The sequence below is a fragment of the Natator depressus genome, chromosome 5 (assembly GCF_965152275.1).
Source record: "Natator depressus isolate rNatDep1 chromosome 5, rNatDep2.hap1, whole genome shotgun sequence".
Taxonomy (NCBI): Eukaryota; Metazoa; Chordata; order Testudines; family Cheloniidae; genus Natator; species Natator depressus.
Window position 1 is genome coordinate 98,435,996 of NC_134238.1, and position 21,489 is coordinate 98,457,484.

The following is a 21,489-nucleotide window of genomic DNA, read 5'->3' on the forward strand; positions in this document are numbered from 1 at the left end:
GATACAAAGTCTAAAGGAGACTGGAGTTTTGTTTTTTGATGGATCTAAACTTTAATTAGGAGAAAATATTAGTAGGGGGAGAGGAAACTGATGGAATAATGTACACTATAAGTACTGTGTGGCATGATGTTATTCTCCTACCTAACATGGGCGCACTGACAGATATATTGTTGTAAATCCAAGTGTCTATTAATTATTAATTATATATTATTTCTCTGATCCTGTACAAAACAAAATGAAAACATTCCCTTTGAATGTAGAATTTATAGTCTAAAAGAAAAAAAGGATAAAGTGGGAGACCCATAAGAGGAAGTAAATCCTCTCTTATAACTGAAAGTTATTATTGTCATCAATGAGAACAGTATCATCTTGTGAGAAATCAGATGGGTTGATAACTTCCGGGAGGAAGTAGCTAGAAGACTGGATATAGTTTTCACACTGAACATCTGCGGACATTTATTTTAGGCATCCTAAATATGCTAGTGAATGTATATGAGCTGCATGGAAATTCTGCCACAAGACCAAATTTTTCATGGCTAAAAAGCTAATAAAATATGAAAAAAAATCAACTTTGTAGACAGTATAGCATGTTGGTTTCAATGATCTAGCAGATGGGAATCCTTCCTAATGAAGGAGATGTTTAAAAGCACTGGGATGGACTTTCTAAGCAGTGCACGACTAAGGACCAGTCAGCCTGTAATGCTCGCAGAAGTAATGAAGGTGCAAGGACAGCTTGGTGCTACGCTGTGCTAGAAGAGCTGATTTAAAAAATATATCAGAAAACAACCCTGCCTCTGTCACATCAGCTCCAAAAGCCAGTGGGGCCAACTGTCTGCTGGCATACTGAATCGTCAGCATGACTTCCTGCAGTGCCTCTGAGTTCCTTGAAGGTATCCCATCCAATGCGATGCATACACCAGCAGAGAATTTGATCCACTGGTTTTGGAGCTGATGTGACAGAGGTAGGCCTTGCTGTGTAAATGGAATTACAACTGACTTCACAGAGATGGTCACTCTTGTATTACATTCCAATCAAATTAACCATTAATTTATTAGTGTTTGTAAAGCATTCTTTAATTCTCATGTAGGAATTAAACTGCTACATATGTGCTAACTATTATTTGCTGTTTTTCTTGTCATTCTTACAACTAAAGTAGAACACAAGCAAGATTCAGGCATGCAAACCTATGGGTATGTTTCAGTTTAACATTTTGAAGCACTGTTTAGAGGTACAATATGTATGGAGGTACACTAGCAAAGCATGTGGCTCAGTAACAATAACGTACATATACAGCCAGCCAGCCACACACACACACACACACACACACACACGTCAGACCCATATAAAATGGCTGTGGTTTTACTTCCAAGTATTATGCCCTAATGTGGTTTTATTTGCTCCTCAACTGACACTTAAATGTCCCAAATGCACAGCAGATTGCACTGAATATTTTGACAGGAAAAGCCTTATCTCCGAGGCAGCACTGAAATCTCATTCTGAGGAAAGAAGAATTTTGGCCTTATCTGTGGGCATGTGAATGAAAGAACTTTTTCCAACTTTTCCAATGTCTGCTTCCTCACTACACATTCAAAAACAAAAAAATCAAACTACATGGATAACCTCTTCCATTCAGAAACAAAGACAGGAGTAGGAAAATATCCAGTGTCAGTTCACAGATCTCTAATTAAAAGGATCAAGAGTTTTACGATACATTGGACCCTGTCGTCAACATGGATAATTTGGCTTTTGTCAAATGGTGCCTCTGTGTTTCTCAGTAACGATTCAATACCAGAGCACAACTGGTAATGAGGTCTTATTCCAAGACTGTACAGTAGGATTTGCAAGGGCCTGGTCAGGTCAAGATGATTCACAAAGCACAATAATTAGGACAATCTGGAGTTTGGTTTAGCATGTACCTGGACTATATTTGCAATACCCCATTGAGGACATTTTCTGTAAGATTCTATGCAAAGTCCTTGGAGGTTGATTATTTTTCACAGAAGGGTTGTGGGGTCTGATCACACCCTGTAAAAAAAACCCTAACATGCTGTATCAGGAGATTGAAAGTACAAGGCTGGCACGAGTTGCAAAAGTTAATGTATTTTTTAAAAGATCTGATGAAGATGTTCCTTCATTTTAGTTGTCAAAATCCATGAAACCAACTCTGAACACTTTGGAAAAAAAAAATCCCCTGAAAGATATAGCAGTAAATGCAGAGTTTAGCGCCAATCACATGTGACTGAGAAAGGTCCAGAACCGAGAAACCAATCAGCAGGGAAGAATGTTGGTTGTAGGGTCAGTACCAGTGGCTAGATTGTTTCACAAGCTAGTCAAGTCAAGAAGAGGTGCTGAAGAGGATATATGCAGTAGAAGATTACGAGCATTTTGTATGACGCATACAAATATATGCTATGATCTGGGATGATCTGATTAAATATATTAAGCGACGGTATATTTTTAGGAATAAAAAATGGTTAACATTTGAAGAACAAAGAGAAAATGACAAGGAAGAGGAAAACCCAGAATAAGAGCTCTTGCCAAAAATTAATCTCAACATGGATTTATTCTAATCTAGGAAAGAGAAAATCATGAAAAAAAGAATATATTTAAATACAAGTCACACTTTATATTCACAGTAAAAAGAAAAGGAGTACTTGTAGCACCTTAGAGACTAACAAATTTATTTGAGCATAAGCTTTCAAAATTTGTTAGTCTCTAAAGTGCCACAAGTACTCCTTTCCTTTTTGCGGATACAGACTAACACGGCTGCTACTCTGAAACCTTTATATTCACACAGTGTCTCTTTATACACATTTCCACCAGGAAAAAAAAATATTACTAGTATTGACCATGTCATGAATTTTGTAGAGCAAAAGATTCAGTCTGGACTGTAGTTTAAGGCAGCAGATGTTTTCAGTTTGAATTGGAAGGAGTGAAAACAGCAAAAGGAAGGATTTTCATTTCTTCTTGACACCATGCTTTATTCTTAGGGTTCTTAGGCAACTTGCTATTACCTGAGCTCCACTGTGTTGGTAAAATTCTCCCTTGCTTACATCCTACACGATTGATGTGCACTGAGTGCAAGTTAACTGTTTCCTCCACTATCAGGTGTTCTTAAATGGGGGAAAGTACTGCTATGTACCAACAAGTATGTTACACGAACCACAGAAAATCATGATTCTACAAGTAAAAACTGGGTTTTTTCCTCTCCTTGAGTTAATAACTATAAAAGTAGTGTGTATCATTGTAAAACATTATGGTTCCCCTCTCCCCCATACACACCTCCCCATTATCTTTGAAAAGATTATTTTTGTTGCTTTCATACCTGTCTTTTGGTCACAGTGCCATCTACAGGATCCACATATTCAAAGCTGTCTGTTTTTTCCACACGGTAGACATTGTTCCCAACAGCAAACTGCTGATTACTGAATGATTTGTCAATGATCAAAGCCTCCAGGTCTCTCATTATGAAATATGCTGTTCTGGGTTCCAATGCTTCATAATCAAATCTTGCATGTAGGAATAAAACGAAAAGTAGTATGAAGAAATAAGTAAACTCCACCCAGCAGAAAGATTCTTTTTGCACAGAGCATGAGATGCTCACAATTAGTAATTTACTGCAGACATGGAAAACCAGGCATGCAACTGAAGTGCCTAGTGCAAATGAAAACAGCTCTTCCATTTACTTACACACTTTTGTGCTCCTAAGTCCTCCATTCCATGAAATGTGCAAATCTGTCAATTAAGTTTAAGAGAAAACTGTGTGCCCTAAGTGGTTAATGCACTTACATGCTTAAAAGACAGGTCCACCCTCCACCCCTCTCCCCCTTGACACATCTGTGCTCTCTTGTCGGGCCACTAACACAAAGTCTGCAGACCGTGTAGAGTCAAAAAGTCGTCTCCTGCTGGGAGTCTGGCGTTAGCAGCAAAGAAATTAACAATAAGAGAACAAGGTTATCAGCTCTGGCCTTCTCCCCAGTCTTGGCTGCCCTTAGCGTTTCTATCTCAGGGCTGTTCAAACCACACACTGAATATTTTCCCTTCAGAAAGCCACTCCCGCCTCTTTTATTTTCAGGGGGAATAACCAACCACCTGCCTCAGTGCATTAGCAGAACCCACTTAGAAAATACTGATATACTTTTACATTTTGAGAAGTTATTAGCAACAACAACAACTTGCTTTCAAACAACAGTTTACACAAAGAGATCCGTTACACGCCACATAAATACCACACCATTAATAAAAAGAAAAGGAGTACTTGTGGCACCTTAGAGACTAACCAATTTATTTGAGCATAAGCTTTCGTGAGCTACAGCTCACTTCATCGGATGCATACTGTGGAAAATACAGAAGATGTTTTTATACACACAAAGCATGAAAAAATGGGTGTTTATCACTACAAAAGGTTTTCTCTCCCCCCACTCCACTCTCCTGCTTATCTGCTATTACCAGCAGGAGAGTGGGGTGGGGGGAGAGAAAACCTTTTGTAGTGATAAACACCCATTTTTTCATGCTTTGTGTGTATAAAAACATCTTCTGTATTTTCCACAGTATGCATCCGATGAAGTGAGCTGTAGCTCACGAAAGCTTATGCTCAAATAAATTGGTTAGACTCTAAGGTGCCACAAGTACTCCTTTTCTTTTTGCGAATACAGACTAACACGGCTGTTACTCTGAAACACACCATTAATATGTAGCCAACTCTGGGCTGCAGGGCAGCAACCAACTGGCACACTGCATGGTCAACAGTCAAGGGGTAGAGAAAGAACTTTGCTAAGGAACAAAACGTTTTATGGATTCCTTAATCTCTGTTGGGTAAAAATTCACCCTGAAGAGAGGGCCAGCCCAAGGCCTACACACCCCGTGAGTCACACTTAAGCCCTATTTTGAGATCTTATGTAGGAGTTTAAAAGTGCATAGACCTTGGGCAGGACCATGAATTTCACCCCTTATAGACAGCAGGCAGGACGTTGGTCCTGTCAAAAAGGCCCACATACAATAGAGTGCCTGGCACTCAATTTATCTATCTTTGAAAGACGAAGAGCTGAGTAAACCGTGCTGGTTTTTTAACTTATGCTTCAAGCCAGTCTGGTTCAAGTTAAAGCTGAGACTTAGACCACTAACATCCCTAAGAACGTCGTTCAATCTACGGCAGATTTTCATTCTGTGCATACACCTGAAGTACTGCTAAACACATTTCACTATTAATAGCAACAATGCTAATCAAGCCAAACTTGCCCCAGAATTGTCCTAGGAACATACTAGCCTACTGTGTTTTGTAAAAATTATCTGCACCTGCAATAATAGTGGCGGCCAAATTTTGTCCAGTGATCTCTGACAATCTCTTCCACACTCTGCTTTCGAGCTGCTATGATTGAAAGCCAGACTAGCACAGCCCAGAGTCCATCCTTCTCTCGGATGTGGTCAGACCCTAAAAAAAGAAATAAGTAATGCACATTTATTAGCAGATACAGCAATGAAAATGCAAACAATAGTTCCAGATGAGAAGCATAGAGCAGTTCGTGTCAGTTTGGTTTTTTAGATACAGTAAAACAATAACAGACATTTTCCAGACTGAAAGCCAAAATAATTGTTTAAAAGATCGTAAGGAAGAAAGAGAGAGAGCCAGACACGTCAGAATCCACATTACTAAAATTCAACAAAAGATGGGAAATTACTTGGCTCCCAAGAGAGTAAATGTTATTACATTCTTAACCATTGTGATTCCTGCTCACCATTGTGCAGGATGATATACATAATTAGGACTGTTTCCCAGAACTGGGCCAGATCATATTAGCCCTCTCCTAGTAATTAAGCAGAGTACTCCAAATTACAGAGTTCAGCTGCAACTGCATCTCCTTGTCTGCCCAGATGTTCATAATTGCCCTGACATCTGCCTTGGGCCAACCTGCAACATGCTTCTTCTGAAGCAGTTAGGTTATGCAGAAATTGCAGGAGAGTAGATACTGGTGAGAATGAGAATGCAATGAGGTCTAAGAGGCATGCTTCCAGAAAACTTGACTTTATGTTACTAGACGACAGAGACTTGAATGGAAAGACAAAGCCAAGCAGTGCCCAGGGGAGGTGTTGCTAGGACTAATTGCAGAATGGCAGCTATGTCATGTCACCACTTGCTGTCTACACTGGCACTGCACCAACGGAGACATTTAATGGCACAGTGGCTAGGCTTGCTCAGAGCAGGCACGGTCCACATGAAGCTCTGCCTCCTTTATGAAATCACTGCATAGTCTACCTGCCTACCCTGATTAGACGGCCATAAGGGCAGCTGATTGGACAATTTGCCTGAGGGATGTTCCGTGTCACTGAAAAACATTCAGCAAAATCCTCTAGCCCAAAAGCCAAACAAACAGAGAGGATAAAATTCCCTGCGTGAAAAAAAACAAATGGAACATAAATCCTGCAATACCAAGATCAGTTTGCAATTTTGTTGCTTTCTACAATATCGTGTAAAATCCTGTCCTTCCATGTAATAAGACATCTGTCTTTTTCTACATTATGAAGGTATATAGTTGTCACAATGTAAACTGATGCACTGCTGCTCGTAGGTGCCAACTCTGACGTAGGGTTTCAAGGCTATTGTAGGGGGCTTGCGGTGCTGCAACCCTTACTTCTGCGCTGCTGCTGGTGGTGGCACTGCCTTCAGAGCTGGGCAGGTCTAGCATGGCAGCTGCTGGCCAGGAGCCCATCTCTGAAGGCAGCGTCGCCACCAGCAGCAGTGCAGAAGTAAGGGTGGCATGGAATGGTATTGCCACTCTTACTTCTGCGCTGCTGCCTGGAGAGCTGGTCCCTCACTAAGCGGCCACCGCTCTCTGGCTTCCCAGCTCTGAAGGAAGCAACGCAGAAGTAAGGGTGGCATGTAGGGTTGCTAACTTTCTAATCGCATAAAACTGAACACTCCTGCCCCACCCCTTCTCTGAGGCCCTTCCCCCGCTCATTCCATCACTGTTCCCTCTGTCGCTCACTCTCCCCCACCTTCACTCACTTTCACCAGGCTTAGACAGGGGGTTGGGGTGCGGGATAGGGGCAAGGGCTCTGGCAGAGGGGTGCGGGCTCTGGGGTGGAGCCAGGGATGAGGTGTTTGGGGTACAGGAGGCAGCTCCAGGCTTGGGCCAAGGGGTTTGGAGTGCAGGAAGGAGATGCGGGCTCCGGCTGGGGGTGTGGGCTCTTGAGTGGGGCCGAGATGAGGGGTTCGAGATGCAGGAGGGGACTCCAGGCTGGGGCAGGGGGTTGGGGTGCAGGAGGCGGCTCAGGAGCGGGTGAGGGGGTTGGGCTGTGTGGGGTCCCAACGGCACTTACCACGGCTCCCAGGAAGCAGCCACCAGGTCCCTGCAGCCTAGGGTGACAAGGTGTCCTGATTTTACAGGGACAGCCCCAATATTTGGGACTTTATCTTATATAGGTGCCTATTACCCCCACCCCATCCCGATTGTTCACACTTGCTGCCTGGTCACTCTACTGCAGCCCCTAGGCACCTGGGCAGCCGGGGAGGCTCTGCGCACTGCCCTCACGCCCGCAGGCTCTGCCCCTGCAGCTCCCATTGGTCATGGTTCCCAGCCAATGGGAGCTGCGGAGTGGGCCCTCAGGGCAGGGACAGAACTCAGAGCCTCCCTGGCTGCCCATGCGCCTAGGGGCCACAAGGACCTGGCAGCTGCTTCCGGGTCCAAAGCGGAGCTAGGGCAGTCGGCAGGGAGCCTGCCTTAGCCCCAAGACCCCGCAGTGCCTCCAACCGGACTTTTAATGGCCCAGTTGGCAGTGCCGACCAGAGCCACGAGGATCCCTTTTTGACCAGGCATTCCAGTCAAAAACCGGATGCCGGCCAACCCTAGTGGCATGGTATGGTATGGCCACCCTTACTTCTGTGCTGCTGCAGGCAGGGCGCTGCCTTCAGAGCTGGGTACCTGACCAACAGGTACCGCTCTCCAGCTGTCCAGCTCTGAAGGCAGTGCAGAAGTAAGGGTGGCAATACCACGACCCCCCTAAAATAATCTTGTGACCATCCCAAAACTCCCTTTTGGGTCACGACCATAGGCGCCAACTGTGTGGGTGCTCTGGAGCTGGAGAACCCATGGGGAAAAAATTATGGGTGCTGAGCACTCACTGGCAGCCCCACCATCAGCTCCCCGTCACTGGTGGCCCCGCTGATCAGCACCTCCCCCTCCCCCCCGCACCTCCCGTCCGCCGTGATCAGCTGTTTCACAGCGTGCAGGAGGCTTTGGGAGAGAGAGGGCGGAGCGAGGATGCAGCGTGCTGGGGAGGGAACAGAATGGGGCAGGAAGAGGCAGTGCAGGGGCAGGAAAAGGCAGGGCAGGGGCAGGGCTTTGGAGGAAGGGGTGGAGTGCGGGCAGAGCCAGGGGACAGCACTCCCCAGCACATTGGAAAGTCGACATCTGTGATCACGACCCCCAATTTGAGAAATGCTGGTCTCCCCCGTGAGACCAGATTTCACAGTCCGTGACGCATTTTTCATGGCTATGAATTTGGTAGGGCCCTAGGAATAAGCTATTCACCAGAAGATCAGAAAGGAGCCTCACTTTCTACCGCATGTATGTTATTATGGGCTAGACAGGACTGCTGGGCCCAGGCACTGAAACATCAAGTATTAGGATTTCAGATATTACAATTATGGGAGGGCTGTACAAACACTTATACGATATTAGCAACAAACAGAGGCAGGGTATACAACTAAATCCATCAATGATCTGATCTGGCGTGACAAATCATACATTCCTTTATTACATAACCACTTACACAGCACAATTTGTTAGACACATATAGTAAAATGTGTACATTATTCATTCAGCAAAACGCCCTGTACATCATCCTATCTGCATGAAATCTGAACTAGATAGCAAAGATGAGTTGCATTTTGATTTACCAAATACTTCATGTGCATTTTATTGAACCAAAATGGTCCCATGAAACATGGGCAGAGGAATTTTTGGAATGGCCTCTGTATGTTCCAAGCCTTATGTTGGCATGGCCTGAGCTCATAAATTTCCATGAAGAGGGGTGAGCGTACACATGTATCATTCTTCTGATCCACGTAGCAGCTTTGGCATGTTCTGTGACCTTTGCACGTCCTTCAGGAGGACAAACAGCATGGTGCCACTACGGAAAAAGGGGGAATGGAGGAAAGAAAAGTGGTGGCAATAGCGTGGACGGAAAAACTGAAAGCAATGCAGATTCTCCAGAATCCAAAGTTACCAGTAAAAATGCCAGCCTGTTCGGAGTACGACAATAATTCTGTGTGTACAGCAGGAGTCATTTTCTTTTACAATAAAAACAAACCCTACTACACCATTGGCATCTCTCAAAATCTGTTGGTCATTCTCTCTCATCTTTAACACTGCTTTCCCTTCCTCAGCATTTCTGTCAGCCACAGGTTGGCTTATTATTTCCATGCATGTTTGTTTTATTCATTGCCCTTATTTCTTTTTGCAGCTTTAAAACCATTACTTCTGCTAGTTGAATGTGTACTTAACTTATTATACCCTCTGGTTTTCTTGGCCTTCTACCTCTTAATTATTCCTACTGATCTATCTGAAAAACATGCAGTGTTTTGGATGAAGCCAGTTGCCATTTCCCACCTCAGTTTGACTAATGGTATCTTTACTTTTGTAACGCCAATGTCCCTGGGTGGATTGTTGGCACCGATCAAAGCTGGGACCTCTCGATCTTAATACAGGAGCCCCTACTGCCTGAGCTAATAAACCAACCCCTCTTATCCAGGGTCATAGCTAGGTGGGACTCACCATCGCTAGGTAGTCCACCCACCACTGAGGGGACAGAGTGCCATACTGAGCAGACATAGCTTACACTTCAGTTCACACATTCTACATCATGCTAATCGGTTGTCCAGTAGCCATGGATCAGTATATGGGTAAGAAAGAATATAAGATCTGCACTATTTTTGTAACCTAATCAAATTAAAGAGCACAACAACAGGGTTTAATTCTGTATAATTCTTTCCTTGAAAACACTAGTGAAACACCCTGAAACACTAGTGAATTCTGGCCTGTGCTTCAATGAAGAGACTGGCTGAAAGGCAGGAAGGGCAGCTTAATAGCAGAGATAACACATTTGTGTCTGTCTATTCTCTTATACTTAACTAACCTTTGGCATGCCTAATTAAGGCAATAATAACTACTCGATTTAAATAGTCCAAATACCATGCAGTTTTACACTGAAGTGTAATCCCACAGAACGAGCTTGCAGAGTGTGTCAACTGGTGCAAAAATTGTCCTGTTCTAATAGATCTGGTATTATAAGCTGTCTGGGGCAGAGACTGTGTCTCCTACTACAATAGGGCCTCAATACTGAGTAAGAGCTCAGAGCACTATTTTAAATTAATAATAATATGCATTAAAATAAATATCTTCTTGTTTTCTCCCAAATTACGCTAGTCAATGCTATCAGGGACATTATTTCTCCAAATGCAATTTTTAAAAACAAAATCGAACTGAAAAAAATGTTTAGCCTTAATGGGAAATTATTTTGTTTGCACTTCCCTTGTATCTTACAAATTCTTCCTCTTCCAGTGGTCCACAGCTTGCTGATATTTTAAGGAAACTAAGATTTTTGGGGCCACATTCTTATCTCTGTTACACCATTTAAGCTAACGGAATTACTCTGGTTTTACACTAGTGTAATTGAGACCTGCATACAGCTCTTTAGGTCTTTTTTTATAGCAATAAAACATCTACTCTACCACTCTTAGCTTTTCTATTAAGCTTGTGGCAGAAAGCCTCTGATGTTGCTGACATATGGAAGTTTAGAGCTGAAGTATGAAAACATGTGAAAATGAGATGCAGCATTTGCCAAGGTGGATATAAGCAAGATACATCAAGTACATAGATTTCCTAATTCTGATTAATAGTTTGCTGATGAAACTTAGATAAGAATTGCTGCTGTTGCCTTTCTCTGAACTGTGTCTTGGGTATTACTCATAATACAGCAAATTACTAACCTCATCTGACAAACTCTCCACACTACTACAAAAATGGAAGAAGTTTTTAATGCATTGGTTCAACTCCAAGATTAGCTGCCAGAAAACAAGTCTGGGAAACACAGCCCTATGTGATATTTTCAAAATCTTTTGTCCTTTTATAGCAGAAAATTTGCTTTTATTTACTGGCCACTGCAAAATCTTTTTTTGTTATAACAACAGGGGATGGCATTATTTGGGAACTACAGCTGGGTTGTATTACCTGGACATAGAACCATTCACTTTTAAGTGCTGTCAGGTTAGTATGACAATAAATGTGATAATTTAGATGCAGGTCTGTGAAACCCCTCTTGCTTTTACAGAGTAGCAAGGTCATTGTGTTGGCCAACTGGATGGTAGATTCCTTTAAATATGAAATTCTGAAAACTAAAGAACTGCCAAGTTTCCTATTTCTACAGTGAGATCATTAAGGAGAAAGTCTTAACACAGACTCAAAATTCCCAGTGCAAGCAGAAATTGGTGAAGGGCAAGGTAGTCTAGGACACTATGTAAAAGAGAAAAGGCTAAGAGTAATAATGCACACACTTATTAATAAAACACTTTGCATTTATAAAGCACTGTTCATCTGAAGATTTCGAAGTGTTTTACAAACAAGTTTCATGTCACATCAGATAGATAAGACTTATTAAAATCAATTGGCAGATGGAGAAACTGAGGCCGCGAGATGCAGACATAACATTTCATAACTTGGTTAATGCAAAGAGCCATGTGGGTGCAATCTAGCAGTTCAAGTGGGAACTGGGCACCGTGCGGCCTTTCAAAGCTAGTATTTGACTGCACCCAAGTTGCCTGAGCACCCAATGGCTTGAGCACCCTGAGGTGGTGGCTCAGGACTGGGGTACATTTTTGGCAGTGCTCGGGGACTGCTGCAGGTGCTCCCACAGTTAGTAGGCCAGGATGCACAGGTTGTGGAACTCAAGCAGCAGCCATACCACAGGCTGCCTGAGGCAATTTGCGCAATGGCACCCCCGACGACGCATAAGAAACAGAGGATTTATCAAGAGTTTACGCGGTTAGTATCAGGAAGAGGGAGAGTCGGGATTAAGGAAGGGTATGGAAAGAGCTTGGGGCAGGCATACTGGTGTGAGGTTAAGGGGAGTCAGTAGGGGTTTGAGAAATCAGGGACAGACCTGGGGAAAGGCTGCAGTACAGCATCTGACCACACTGAGGCTCTACATAATGAAGCAAGTCCAGGGAAGGAGGCCAAAGAAAGACAGAGGTTCAGAGGAGAAGACAAGCTTTGTGTCTTTCATGGTATGTGACCATCAAAGGAGCTTCCTTTCCCTCAGTGAGATGCAGTCACACAGTGGGGCAGGATCATCCCTAGCACCCGTGAGACTGGATAAAATGGAACTTAGAGGGCCCAATCTAGAGTCTTGACGCCATCTATATTCCAATCAGAATCAGCATCACCTGCGGGTGGGCAAACTTTTTGGCCCGAGGGCCACATCTGGGAATAGAAATGGTAAGGTGGGCCATGAATGCTCACAAAATTGGGGTTGGGGTGAGGGAGGGCTCCGGTTGGGGATGCGGGCTCCAAGGAGGGGCCAGAAATGAGGAGTTCAGGGTGCGAGAGGGGGCTCTGGGCTGGGGCAGGGAGTTGGGGGACGGAAGGGGTGCAGGCTCTGGCTGGGGGTGAGGGGTTTGGGGTGTAGGAGGGTGTTCCAGGCTGGGATTGAGGGGTTTGGAGGGCAGGAGGGGGATCGGGGTAAGGGTTAGGAGCATGGGGGGAGTCTCAAGGGGTGCAGGCTCTGGGCAGCGCTTACCTCAATCAGGTCCCAGAAGCAGTGGTATGTCCCTTCTCCGGCTCCCACATGAAGCGCTGGAGGGGGCCATTGGAGAACATAGGAGCTGAAGGAGGGCCATGCCCTGGCTTCTGGAAGTCGTGTGGAGCAGCCCCCGATCCTGCTCCCCAGCTGGAGAGCCGGAAGGGGGCAAACCCCAGCCCCCACTCCCCAATGGGAGCTTGAGGGCTGGATTAAAATGGCCAGCGGCCAGGATCCGGCCTGCAGGACGTAGTTTGCCCACCCCAGCATAGCCCTTGAGATCCATGCATGTGGGTCCTTTGAAAGGGCTGACATTCCACAGTATGCTGCTTCTGTGTGCCTCAGAACTTCCCAATGACCTGTAGGGTTACAGACCATCTGTGCTCAGGACACTCATTGGCCAGCACTATCCTTAGCAAAACCCAGTCTCAAAGGGTACGTCATGCATATTCACATGCTATGGAAATACTGTTGTTAGTTTTTATTTTTTTTTACAGCATAATCATGTATTTTTCCTGGTGCTGTTCCTTTAAAGTGGCAAGTGACCAAAATCCTTCCCCTCTTTGTGTGCAATAGAAAGTAATAGTTCTGGGGCACATCTGCAGTTTCTGCTGGCTGCCGTCCTTACCACTTGTGAATGAGTCAGGAACCACACTGGCATGGTTCATTGTCATGTGGGAGGGAGGCTAAACATAAGAATATAAGAATGACCATATTGGGTCAGACCAAAGGTCCAGTAGCCTGTCTTCCGACAGTGGCCAATGTCAGGTGCCCCAGAGGGAACAGAATAGGTAATCATCAAGTGATCCATCCCGTCGCCCATTCCCAGCTTCTGGACAAACAGAGGCTAGGGACACCATCTCTGCCCATCCTGACTAATAGCCTATGGATGGACCTATCCTCCATGAACTTATCTAGTTCTTTTTTGAACCCTGCTATAGTCTTGGCCTTTACAACATCCTCTGGTAAGGAGTTCCACAGGTTAACTGTGTGTTGTGTGAAAAAAAATCCTTCCTTTTATTTGTTTTAAACCTGCTGCCTATTAATTTTATTTGGTGACCCCTAGTTCTTGTTTTATGAGAAAGAGTAAATAACACTTCCTTATTTACTTTCTCTACACCAGTCACAATTTTATAGATCTCTATCATTTCCCCCCATTAGCAGTCTCTTTTTCAAGCTGAAAAGTCCCAGTCTTATTAATCTCTCCTAATACGGAAGCTGTTCCATACCCCTAATCATTTTGTTGCCCTTTTTTCAACCTTTTCCAATTCCAATATAGCTTTTTTGAGATGGGGCAACCATATCTGCACACTGTATTCAAGGTGAAGGCGTACCATGGATTTATAGCGGCAATATGATATTTCCTGTCTTATTATCTATCGCTTTCTTGATGATTCTCAACATTCAGTTCACCTTTTTGACTGCCGCTGCCCAGTGAGTGGATGTTTTCGGAGAACTATCTATAATGACTCCAAGATCTCTTTTTGAGTGGTAACAGCTAATTTAGACCTCACTATTTTATATGTATAGTTGGGATTATGTTTTCCAATGTGCACTACTTTGCATTTATCAACATTGAATTTCATCTGCCATTTTGTTGCCCAGTCACCCAGTTTTGAGAGATCCTTTTGTAGTTCTTCGCAGTCTGCCTGGGACTTAACTATCTTGAGTGGTTTTGTATCATCTGCAAATTTGCCACCTGTTTACCCCTCTTCCCAGATCATTTAGGAATATGTTGAAAAATACTGGTCCCAGTACAGATCCCTGGGGGACACCACTATTTACCTCTCTCCATTCTGGAAACTGACCATTTATTCCTACCCTTTGTTTCCTATCTTTTAACCAGTTACTAATCCATGAGAGGACCTTCCCTCTTATCCCATGACACTTTACTTTGCTACAGAGCCTTTGGTCTGGGACCTTGTCAAAGGCTTTCTGAAAATCTAAGTACGCTATATCCACTGGATCCCCCTTGTCCACATGCTTGTTGACCCCCTCAGATAATTCTAGTAGGCATGATTGGTGAGGCATGATTTCCCTTTACAAAAACCATGTTGATTTTCCCCCAACAAATTATATTCATCTGTGTGTCTGACAACTTTGTTCTTTACTATAGTTTCAACCAGTTTGTCCGGTACTGCAGTCAGGCTTACTGGCCTGTAATTGCCGGGATCACCTCTGGAGCCTTTTTAAAAAATTGGCATCACATTAGCTATCCTCCAGTCATTTGGTACAGAAGCTGATTTAAATGATAGGTTAAAAACTACCGTTAGTAGTTCTGCAATTTCACATTTGAGTTCCTTCCTCCCATCTGGTCTTGGTGACTTATTACTGTTTAGTTTACCAATCTGTTCCAAAACCTCCTCTAAAGACTGAATGTGGGGGTTGTCACTATAATTTATTCAAATACCTTTCAACTTAAGGGTATAAGATATTGGAAGTCAGTAAGGGCTCAGACCTGTCCGCAGTGTGGAACCACCACTATACTAACTCCACAGATTGACTTGAGTATGGTAGGGGAAACTCTACACCTGTTGGTCACATAGGCTGGTATTTTCAAAGAGGCCAAAGGCAGTTGGGTGCTCAAATCCATTGAAAGTCAATGGTAGTTGGGCGCCTGACTCTCTTAGGCTCCTTCAAAAATTCCAGCCACAAGCAAGCCAACCCTCCACCACCCATGCATGGGGCTTTCCTATCAATTCAGGTGCTGATGAGGTTATTTTGCTGTATCAGTGGCCAGGGGGGCACAAGAGTCCCATGGGAAGGCTGCAGAAGTGTGACTGACCTTGGAGGGAAGAGAGAACCTATGACATTTAGAAACAGGGAGAGGAGCACTAGATGAATGGTATAACATTAGATAGCCATCTGGTTGAAAAATCTCAGGGTCTGGCCACCCAGCTGAAGCCTCAGTATCCAGAGAACTTGGGCAGAGAAAAATGAGAGCATATTCTGAAAGGAAATAAACTTCCCAGTTTCCTTTAAAATGCCCCCTCTTTTCCAAGTCCTCTAAGGTCCAAGGACTGTGTAGGCTGCCCTTTGAAAAACAGTCAGATGAATGCCTGGTGTTTGCTTTTCTATGAAAATCTATAACAGAGAAATCATTCCAAACATCAAAGAACTTCCTAGAATTCTTACCAAAATAAAAAATAATTAACTTACAGACTAACAGTCGAGCTATTCAGATGTACTTCTATGCTACCACCGTTATCCAGAGTCAAGACTTTTTTTTTTTTTTTTGGGGGGGGGGGAGAACTGCAGTGAGATGCACTCCTCAACATATTTAGGAATAAGGAGGAGACAAACACACAGTGGAATTTATTCAGTTATTTCCATATCCCACAAATACCTTTAAATGCAAAACTTACAGATTGCATAGATAGATGTTTCACATGTTTGCAGAATGTGCTGGAGCTAGAAATCCTATGTTCCTGATGGGCTATTCATATTTGCTTTGCATTCTGTATGTCACTAATTGGCTTCATTAACTAATGAGGTAGAGGAGGAACAATTTCTTTGGGAAAATGTGGCTACTGACTGGATGACATTGAAGTAGTTTTATTACAAAGTTCTTTCTGTCACTAGAACCATTGGAAAACCAGACAATGTCCTAAACAGAGACACCTGCAACAGGTTCAGTTTAATGCACAGATACTCATAATAAATACACATAATGACCATATACACATGCACAAAATCCATCAAATTGCTGGCACAGCCAGTGAAGAAAAAATTGTTTTTGCAGTAGGACCAGGAGAAATTTTTCTGGGTCCTGTGCCATTCTAGGATGGAATGGCAAGCAGCTTACCCATCCCCTCAGAACGAGTTTGGCCTACTGTTTTTGCTACTGAAACTCTGATATTTCATAACACAGGTTACGTGGCACCCAGAACTTAAAGGTCACCTATTCAAATTTGAACTTTTGAGGGTCCATGGTCAATTATGCCAGGGAATTAATTTGCCGAGTCTTCCTACCACTGAATGAAGAGGTTGGTGCCCAATATCCCAGAAGAGAATAAGCAGATTTAAGGTTCTATGGAAAACATTGTTACTGGATTTCTTACCAGTGCCAAAGCTTTCTTCTCCACAAAGTGAGCATCGTCCAGAATCCATAAGATTTGAAAAAAACCTCCAGCCTGTTGGTGTTTCATACACAGGGACTTTCAGTGACTTTGCCACCCTAAAACAATAAAATACCATGATTAAGACTGTGCATTCACTTAGATGTGGATTAAGATTTCACAACAATTGCTACAGGGGAGTGATGTTCTGGGTCTTACCATACCTCAAAACACTTTTAGAAATGGACTTTGATGTAAACAAAAGGGAATGACTGCAAGAGCATCATGCACAAAGGACCCTTGAGTGGAATTTATTTCACCCAGAGCTTGATTGTGTTAACCCTCTGGGCACCATGCAAAGCTTGTCTTTATTTGTGTATTTGTGGGAAACTCAGTCTGAGGAGCTTTATTAGTGCCCTGATTTTTTTGCCAGGGAGCAATGGTTAGTCACAACAATAGGAATGGGCAGAGCAGTTTACTGTATGATCTTATGTGAACATTTTGTAGAGATGCCTGGAGCATGGGATGGGCATTTATTATTTTATAAATCACACTGAATAAATAAATGCTCAAACTGCCAAAAAATTTTTAAAAAATAAACTATTCCTTTATTAGCTTTCTCAAATAGAATATAAAATACATTCTCCTCCTAGGACCCAACTGGGAACTTATGAGAATTTAATGTTGCTTCTCTCTTTATTGCTAACTGTGTCTGCTTGTTTTCATTCTGGGTCTGGAATTTTCTGTCTACTATTTTTTAAGAAGAAGAATGGGATTTGAGAAATAGTCAAGCAATGTGACTTGCTCAATACATGGCATTATCTCTCTAGAAACACCCTCAACATACAAAGTTAGGTGCCAGTCTTTGAGACACTTAATCATAGGCATACCTACTCATGTCAGTAAAGTTATGTGCATGTTGAGTGTTTGTAGGATTGGTGCCTTACTCTGTATATTCCATTAAAAAAAACCCTACATCTTTTTATTGCTCATTTTATTAAAGTAATAAACACAGTTAATCTTGGGCATTATCATCTGCTTTTAGGTCCCAATCCCACAGAAGAAAGCAATGTTCAAGATTCAAACAATTCATCTTTTTTCAAATGTAGCCATATCTAGGTGAAGAAGATCATTAAGGATCTGAACTTGTAAATACCAACATGAGTGCTTAAGTTTGTAGTCAGGAGTAGTGAAATCAATGGGACTGCTCATGAAAGTCAAGTGAAGCATGTGTGTAAAGGCCTTGATGATTGGCTTCACCTAGGTTTAGCTGCATATACAAAAAGATGAGTCTCTTGTCTAGAGCAATTCTTTTTTCATAAAAAAGTTAGACATAAAATCCCTTTGTCGGGCTAATACCAAAGAAGTGATCAACAAGGAATCTCTCTGATCAAAGACCAATTATATGCTATCGAATAAATACCCTCCAATTTCTGTAACAGAGTCAGCTTCATGCAGTTCCTTGATACCAGGGAAAGAAAAGAACTCCAGCCCATCCAGTGCTTTGGAGTTCCAATCTTGAGCCCCAAACTAAGGCAACAGTCTGGCAGGTCTTCCATGCTCTCTGGCCACCCTGTCCCCTGAGCTCTATTCAGTCCTCCAGACCACAGTCTTTATTATTAAATATTTATATTATAGTAGCACTCAAAGGTACCCATTGGGATGAGGACTCCATTGTGGCGGGTGCAGTACAAACACCGAAAGAGACAGTTCCTGTTCCTGAGGGAGGACCCTGGAGTTCAGATAGTTATCTACTGGCACAGTTCCTGGATCCTCTCCAGGAAGCAGAGAGACAAAGATCCCTTAGACAGGCTGAACAAAAAAAAAAGAAATATCGTCTTTAAATCCTTTCTTGCTCCAAAGGAAGAGCTGGCGGAATCTGTGGATCTCTCTTGCTCCAGGAGAAGGGAAAAGAACAGACTTAAAATCAGTTTTCAACTCCCATCTTGTAGCAGAAGAGCACAAAGAGCAGTCTTTAAATTCCTTCTTGTTCAAAAAGGTTAACTAGAATCCAGTACAGTCAGCCAGTCCTTGCCCTCTGGCCAGCAGCCTGGCTATTGAGCCATCCCTAGCAGCTGTCTTCTCTCCCTTTATAACTGCTCCAGGTGCCTTTCTAGGAGGCTAACAAGGCCCAGCTGATTCAGAGTTCTGTCCATTAACGCTTGCTGCTCCACCTAGAACCCTATGGCTTTTTACCTCTGACACATCTCTGTTCCTTTGAAGGGCAGTAGATCCAACAGCAGCCAGTGCTCCAATTGTAGGCACAGATGGCTGTCATACCCCAGCTCTTACAACTCACATGTAAATCAAAGTGATGCACTATTTTTTAAACACCACCAATCAAATTTTAAAGAGTGGATAATTTTTTCAGCAGGGGATAAAAATAGATTCTTCACATCCGTGAATCGAGTATCAAAAGGTAGAATGTATAAAAAGTGCCTAAAAGTCCTATTGAAAGCAATTAGGACTGATATCCCTAAGGGCAGGTACACTTAAAAAGCTGCAGCGGTGCAGATGCACTGCTGCAGCTGTGCCACTGTAGCACTTCAGTGAAGATGCTACTATACCAACGGGAGAGCTTCTCCCGTCGGCATAGTTAATCCACCTCTGAGAGAGGCAGTAGCTCTGTCAGCGGGAGTAGCCCTCCTGTCGACATAGCGCTGTCTACATCAGGGGTTAGGTTGGTATAACTGTGTCACTCAGGGGTGTTGATTTTTTAACACCCCTAAGCAATGTAGTTATACTGATGTAAATTTATAGTGTAGACCTGGCCTAAGTCAAACCCACCCAAAATTTCCAACCTGTTAATTGTCATCGGTTTGCTAGCAAAGAGATCCATTTACTTTTCCAAATTCCCAATTCAAAACTCTTTTTTGTATTTATGAATTAAATCTCATATAAGTGTTTTTCTCGGAAGATTCTTTGATCCGTCAGTGCTTAAAAAACCTGTCCAGTAAAATTAAAGGGACACTTCCAATTTTATATCTAGCCAAACTAAATATAGTTTAAAGTGTTTCAGTTATACATATGCCCCATAACCCCCTTGCCAGATTTTATGCTTAAATAATATTTCCTATTTTTAAAAAAATATTCTCCCCTCTTTCTTTGTAGAAGAGTCACACAAAACAAGAAAAACTGACTATGAAGAAGGAAATGGAAAAAGTTGGTATACACAGAGTATTGCCAAACACAAAGTAAACAAACTAAAGAGAAATATTTTGTTTCTCTCTCATCTAATTTAGTTATAGTCATTTTTGCATGTTACTTGCCACAACAAGGCTAACAAATTTCCCTTTAAATTCAACATAAACATTAAAAAAGATTCCAATCTGCATTTCTCTTCTCGATCAGATAAACACATCAGACCTCTTCCTTCTCTTCTTCCTTCCTTCAAGAGTCAAGCAAACCAAAGATAATGAACAAAAAAAAAGAGACTAGAAGGGCAAACTCTCTGAGGTCCTGAATTAGAACAGGTTGATATATGGGGAAAAAATTGTGAAAAATATAAAAATGTCTAAGCCCTTTTCATTCTGTTTCAGAATGGGTTTACTTTATTTGATATTTTCACAAAAGGTTTAATCAAATTTTTGCTTCAAAATTTTTCTTTTTGAAAATGTTAATTTTTTGGTTTTCCTATCTAATCCTTTTTCATTTTTTCCCACCTTCCTTTTCCACTTGCCACTGAAAAAGGAAGTGAGGGAGGAGGGAAACAGAAAACCAAAAAGACAAAAACTGAAAGCATGGCTCCATTTTTCATTTTAAAATTTTATCAGGAAAAAAAAAATGAAAAGTTTGAAAAATATTTTTTCACGAAAATTTTTGACTTTTAAAAAGGGCCTCTTTTATTAAATATTTTTAATCTGAAAAACGGCAAGCAGCTTTAGCTCTGATCTTGTAAGTGATTCCATATGGGCACCCACACAGAGACCCACATATATCGATGGGGCTCCATGCAGGCACAGGGTTCTGTGCACATTGAGTCACCTGCAGAATCAGGGCCTAAGCTGCGCCAGGCATCGTAGCCCATGGCTCCTCCAAACAGAAACAAGACAAAACAGCCAAAATGCCCAAGAGAGCCATTTCCCCTGAAAAAGCTTGTTCCTTCTTTCTAGAAGATAGAAACCATGCAGAGTACAGAATTCAAATACACCAAGTATTCAAATCAACAATTCTTCTCTTGACATGCTTTACATTGTGATGATCACCCCAATCCTAGACTGTAAAGGTGAATTGATTAGTGTGGGTGATTAAAGCCAATGATCTTCTGACATATTTCTTCCAGCAGTCACCACCTGATGTCTGGGGTGCCCCTGGCAAAGACTGGATATGAAAACCAAAAATCAATTCTTTTGGAGACATAACTTCTCCCACAAGTGACAGACTCGCTCAACCTCATCACATTTAAGTAGCACACCTGTAGCAGACAAAAGGTAAATGAATGGCCATGCTCTAACGTTTCTCAGGCACAAAAGCAACTAAACCATTGCACCTCATTGGGAAAATACTGTTACTTTTTTACTTCAGACAAAATGTAAGAATTATCCACGAAGGAGAGGGGGACTTGAACGGAAAAGGCACCAGTAGGAGGCTGGATCCTCAACTTGTTTACCCTGTGTTTGATATAGACCAAGGGTCGGC

The 21,489-nt window shown here is 42.6% G+C and overlaps 1 protein-coding gene across 1 annotated transcript in view; it reads right to left on the reverse strand.

Moving 5' to 3' along the window:
* PGM5 (phosphoglucomutase 5) overlaps positions 1-21,489 on the reverse strand; it is a 108,906-nt gene that overhangs the window by 26,260 nt on the left and 61,157 nt on the right. The window contains exons 7-9 of the mRNA XM_074953286.1: positions 16,855-16,970; positions 5,297-5,432; positions 3,327-3,510 (exon numbers count right to left, since the gene is read on the reverse strand). Coding sequence (XP_074809387.1) covers positions 3,327-3,510; positions 5,297-5,432; positions 16,855-16,970 — 436 coding nt within the window. The remainder of the gene's footprint in view (positions 1-3,326; positions 3,511-5,296; positions 5,433-16,854; positions 16,971-21,489) is intronic.